The sequence below is a fragment of the Lagenorhynchus albirostris genome, chromosome 4 (assembly GCF_949774975.1).
Source record: "Lagenorhynchus albirostris chromosome 4, mLagAlb1.1, whole genome shotgun sequence".
Classification (NCBI taxonomy): Eukaryota; Metazoa; Chordata; class Mammalia; order Artiodactyla; family Delphinidae; genus Lagenorhynchus; species Lagenorhynchus albirostris.
This window is the reverse complement of record NC_083098.1, coordinates 76,852,882-76,858,881: the sequence shown is the minus strand read 5'-3', so window position 1 is coordinate 76,858,881 and position 6,000 is coordinate 76,852,882. Positions and strand designations below refer to the sequence as shown.

General features: G+C 41.8%; 1 protein-coding gene across 1 annotated transcript in view; it reads left to right on the top strand.

Moving 5' to 3' along the window:
- The window catches only part of CWH43 (cell wall biogenesis 43 C-terminal homolog), a 73,319-nt gene continuing 67,319 nt past the window's right edge, over positions 1-6,000 (top strand). Inside the window, 3 exon segments of the mRNA XM_060147282.1 lie at positions 1-178; positions 1,804-1,821; positions 1,824-1,994. Coding sequence (XP_060003265.1) covers positions 136-178; positions 1,804-1,821; positions 1,824-1,994 — 232 coding nt within the window. The 5' untranslated portion in view covers positions 1-135.

The window sequence follows — 6,000 nt, the reverse complement described above, 5'->3', positions numbered from 1 at the left end:
GCTGGGCGGCCGGCGGCAGACTTGACGGGAGCCTGAGGCGTGGATGGCGACTCCGGAGAACTCAGCGGCCGGCGCAGTGCGGCGGGTGTGCGGGCCGCGCGGCTTCCCTCGGCGGCGCCGCTCCGGGCCTCGGCCATGCCCTCGCTGTGGAGAGAAGTGCTCCTGGAGAGCCTTCTGGGTAAGCCGAGGCCGCCCGCCGCGCATTCGCCGGTCCGCTCCCCCGGCCCTGCCCGGAGCCGCGGTACTCCGCCGGGTTGGCTGAGCTCCCGGAGGGAGGAACGCGCGCTTGGTGCCCGGAATAGAGATGCTTATCGTCCCCTGGCAACTTCTGCTGCTGGAGGAGTTGAGAGAGAGAGAGAGCTCCCACGCCACCCTGGTGTTGCGCCCAAGGGGCCCGACTTCTTCACCTGTCGGCCTTGAACCGCGAAGCTGGTACCAACCCCGAGTCCCCTCACCCGTGATCTTTAAGTTTAACTGAATAAATTTCAGCACCGAACTTTACCTTTCAGAAGGAAAGGGGCACCCGTTTCCCCCGGTAGCTGTAGGTGAGCACTCAGCGTGGTGGCTACCGCGTGGGTTGACCCCTCACAAGTGGCCTTGGGTAGTGGCTGCACATTTGAGTATTTGGCGGAAAACGTCGAACTGGAGCCCCATGTGCTCACTTAGCAGCTTTGCAAAAAGTCCCAAGAACAATTATTGTTGTAATATTGTCGGAGTTGTATGGTTGAAATCAGAATTCCCAGACAAACGTTCGGGAGATTGCTAGCATCTCGCTGTTCACGATGAAGGGGAGGGGTGCCTTCCTAAGAACTTGATTTTCTGGGAGCTGGTAATGCTCGGGCTGGGGGGCGGGGCTCATTTTTTGGCCCAGTCTGTATCTCACAAGTACGCGATGTAAAGCGAATTACATTCAGTGAGTACCTAGGGTGCTAGGTACTGTGTGTACTTAATCTTTTTTAATCTTAATAACTGCGAGGTGGTTAAAAGTACTGCTTTCGGTGGTTAAGGATGGTTTGGAACCAGACCGCTCGCTTTTAAGTTCACTCTGCCATTTGCCACTTTTGTGACCTTAGGCAATTACTTAACTTTCTGTGTCTAAGGAGTTTTTGTTGTTTGATTTTGCATTTGTAAGAGGGGAGTAGAAATAGTGTCAATTTCATAGGATGCAGAGGAAGAGAGAAGATCAGGGTGAATACTTAGCACAGAGCCTAGTGCATGGTAACTGCCCATTGGTTAATTATCATCATTGTAGAAGATTGCACAGTCAGTAGTTGGCAGCTGTGAAAGTAATGTCAAATCTGCGTTTTCCACTACTCTATACTGTCTCCTAAGGGTTAGGTTTAAAATAGTTTGCTCACAAGAAAATGGTTATTTCCTAACTAACGTGCCTTTGGCTGTAGTCTGGAGTGGGAGGAAGGAGTTCTGCCGTTTGTTACTCTTTTTGATTTTCACGATATTTCTCATAAAAGAAGGGTCGATTTAGTTAAGGAAATTTTATCAATCAGGGTCCTGACAGGAAACCAGATTTAACCTAGATGGTCCAAATGAAGAGCCTTTAATAAAGGGACTACCTACCTACGGGAGGTATGAACGAGGTTAAAGGGACAAGCAAGGGATGTTGAGCCATTCTCATTCTGGGCCTGACAGGAAAGGGGAGGAATTCTGTTACTGGAACCCAGTTAAGGCCAGGGTCATGAAGGAGGGCGGCCGGCCGGAGGAGTTTTAGTGGAGGGAAGGGCTACTGTTTGAAACAATGAGAAAGTTATACTTTCTCTCTCTCTTAAAAACTTTTGTTTTCCCTAGGATATGTTTCTTGGTCTCTCGGCGATGGCTTGGGACTGATATCTATTACTTTCCCCTGCAAACACTAGAACTCACTGGGCTTGAAGCTTTTGCCATAGCATTTCTTTCTCCATTATTCCTCACAATTCCTCCTGTCTGGAAACTGGTTAACAAGAAGTGGATGGTAGCCCTGCTGTGGATAATTACCGTTGGTAAGATTTAAAAGTGATTCCTTAAGTTTTTTGGTTTTTTTATTTTTAGCTAAAAATGAAATGAAAGTGAAAATATGTAGACTGTTCTTTGAATGCTAAATGATTAAATAAAAAATAAAAGATTTCTCTGTCTCTTACTACTACCTTGAAGAGTTTTAGTAGAATTGGAAGTCTAGACCAAGAGTCAGCATATTTACGTGTTTAACTTTTCCGTCAGTTTGGAAGAGCTTAAGGATCACTGAGATGAAGAGGGGAAAGATACCTTGGAGAACAGCTTAACTCTTGAACATATTTTTGTTCTTTTTTCCAACTATGACATGAAACTCCGAAGCCATTAAAAAGTTGTTAAATGATACTGCCTAAAAATATGAAAATTATGCATGATGAACACTGTGTTAAGCAAAGGCAATCAACAGGTTAGGACAGCTGTTGCAGCTCTTCCAGTCAGAGGGCTAATTTCATTAATATATGGAGTTCTTACAAATCAATAATAAAAAGGGACCAATAGTTCAACAGAAGAGAAAGCAAAGGATATGATCAGTTTACTGGAAAGGAAATATAACTGGTTCTTAAAAAGATACTAAAATGTATAGAATACAAATCATACACACACACATATATGCATAGACAGTCTCACATATCAGGTTGGCAAAGAACAAACTCTGACAACACTGTTGTAAGCGTGGGAAAGCAGGCACTTACGCATTGCTGGCAGAGCTGTAAAGTGTCACAACTTCTGCAAAGGATCAGTTAGCATTGTTTATCAAAAGGACAAATATGTATCTTTCACTCAGCAATCCCCCTCTGGGAGTATATCCTACAGATAAACTCACATATGTGTAAAATGATAAAAATAAAAGGTTATTTAATCATTGCAGCAATGTTTATAATAATAATGTTAGAAACAACCTATATGTCATTTGTATGGGATCGGTTAGGTTAAATAAATTATGGTTCTAAAACTTGGAGTACTATAGAATACTATGCAGCTATATTAAAGAATGAGAACATTTCTGTAAGGAAATGGAATGTTCTTCAAAATATGTTGTTAAGTGGGAAAAAAGAAGCGCTAAACAGTATGTGCAGAATACTAGCATTTGTGTAAAATAGGTTAGATGAAAATATATTTAATAATTAATTGGACATGCATTAAATAGGTCTAGAAGTTTTTTTTAAAAACCTGATACCATTTTAGTTGCTTCCAAGGTGAAAAATTTGGTACCTAGACACAGGTATGAAAGGGAAACTTTGCACTGTATACCTTTTGTAGTTTTCGAATTCTGAAGTTCAGTACGTCACATTGCCAAAACCCAGCAATTAGAAAATGTATACTTACTATCACAGACACTTGAGGTTATTAACATTAATAAATATTGAGAGACCTTGGAGAAGTACTGGTAGTAAAAGAAAGTAAGGTGAGGTCATGGAGAAAAGGTTTTAAAAAACAAAAACACCAGACTCCAGTCTGGTGGAATCTGTAGCTGCAAAGTCTGCCTGTCTTGCCCTTCTGCTATAACACAGTTGGTTTCTCTGAGTTTTCCAAGGGGCATTTGTTCTTGAGCCACGCTGTGTATATCTTCTGTCTAGGAACAGTCACTTGACTTTTTTCAGAAACAGTGACAGGAATCACTAGGGAATTGCCTTCTATTTTTCTGTGCATCAGTCCCTGAAGAAGGCAGAACGTGGTTAGTGAGTGTAGTGAGTTATGTGGTTACCCACAAAGGTCTAGAGCTCAGAAATAGCAGTGGTCAAGACCACGGGAAAATGCATCCTTTTAAAAGATGATGTCTATAGGAATGAAATAACCATGAAATTTTCAGCTCTAGAAATAGTAGAAATGAAACTTTCTTCTTTTTGAGTATATATAGTAACTGAGTTAAGCTGGCCTTGGCTTACAGAATCCTTCTATGAATGACGATGGCCTCATCACACTCCTTGGTTGGCTCTATGAGAGGGATCTGCTCAGTGGCCCTTTTTCGCTGCCTTTGCTCAATGCTGCCTGTGGCAGCTTTACCTACAAAGCCACCCACCGAACAGTTACTGGGGCAGTTTTGTATTTTTGAGTCCAGTTCTGGCCCAGGAACTTCTGGAGGCTATAATGTAATAGGAAATAACTTCGACGGGGGGTATGGGATTTGAGATGCTTCTTGTTGCTCGCCTTTCATCTTCTTCCCTGAAAACCCATCACCTTGAGTAGAGGTAGAATTGTATTTGAGAAAGGGGAGTGGGTAGGAAAGTGACTCAGAGTTGAGGATGAAGAAACCAGTTTTTTTTTTTTTTAACACCTTTATTGGGGTATAATTGCTTTACAATGGTGTGTTAGTTTCTGCTTTATAACAAAGTGAATCAGTTATACATATACATATGTTCCCATATCTCCTCCCTCTTGCATCTCCCTCCCTCCCACCCTCCCTATCCCACCCCTCCAGGCGGTCACAAAGCACCGAGCTGATCTCCCTGTGCTATGCGGCTGCTTCCCACTAGCTATCTACCTTATGTTTGGTAGTGTATATATGTCCAAGCCTCTCTCTCGCTTTGTCACAGCTCACCCTTCCCCCTCCCCGTATCCTCAAGTCCATTCTCCAGTAGGTCTGTGTCTTTATTCCTGTCTTAGCCCTAGGTTCTTCATGACATTTTTTTTTCTTAAATTCCATATATATGTGTTAGCATACAGTATTTGTCTTTCTCTTTCTGACTTCACTCTGTATGACAGACTCTAGGTCTATCCACCTCATTACAAATAGCTCAATTTCGTTTCTTTTTATGGCTGAGTAATATTCCATTGTATATATGTGCCACATCTTCTTTATCCATTCATCCGATGATGGGCACTTAGGTTGTTTCCATCTCCGGGCTATTGTAAATAGAGCTGCAATGAACATTTTGGTACATGACTCTTTTTGAATTTTGGTTTTCTCAGGGTATATGCCCAATAGTGGGATTGCTGGGTCATATGGTAGTTCTATTTGTAGTTTTTTAAGGAACCTCCATACTGTTCTCCATAGTGGCTGTACCAATTCACATTCCCACCAGCAGTGCAGGAGTGTTCCCTTTTCTCCACACCCTTTCCAGCATTTATTGTTTCTAGATTTTTTAATGATAGCCATTCTGACTGGTGTGAGATGATATCTCATTGTAGTTTTGATTTGCATTTCCCTAATAAGCTCAAAATGGATTAAAGACCTAAATGTAAGGCCAGACACTGTAAAACTCTTAGAGGAAAACATAGGCAGAACACTCTATGACATAAATCACAGCAAGATCCTTTTTGACCCGCCTCCTACAGAAATGGAAATAAAAACAAAAATAAACAAATGGGACCTAATGAAACTTCAAAGCTTTTGCACAGCAAAGGAAACCATAAACAAGACCAAAAGACAACCCTCAGAATGGGAGAAAATATTTGCAAATGAAGCAACTGACAAAGGATTAATTTCCAAAATTTACAAGCAGCTCATGCAGCTCAATAACAAAAAAACAAACAACCCAATCCAAAAATGGGCAGAAGACCTAAATAGACATTTCTCCAAAGAAGATATACAGACTGCCAACAAACACATGAAAGAAACCAGTTTTTGTCAGATGCTCTTCCAGGTAGCCATTGAGCTTTGTTGATGCTAAAGAGAGGCTGAAGTAAGCCATGATTTGGCCTTAAAACTCCCTTTTCAGATGCTTCTTAAGGAAACGAAACAACTTTGTTTTTACAGAGTCCTAAGGCATTCTTACATAACTACAAAGAAGATCTGAGGGTTCTGTGCTGTCTCATCGCTGACACCTCAGATATTTTAGGTTGATTACTATGTAGTTAACTATTAAACTAGTTCATACTACCAGTGATTTAGGTTATTTCTGACCTTAAATATCTTGACCCACTAAAATGGCTACGTTCAAAATCATAGACAATAAGTGTTGACAAGGATATGAAGAAATTGAAACCCTCACACACTGCTGGTGGAAATGTAAAATGGTGCAGCTGATTTGGAAAACAGCTTGGCAGTTCCTCAAG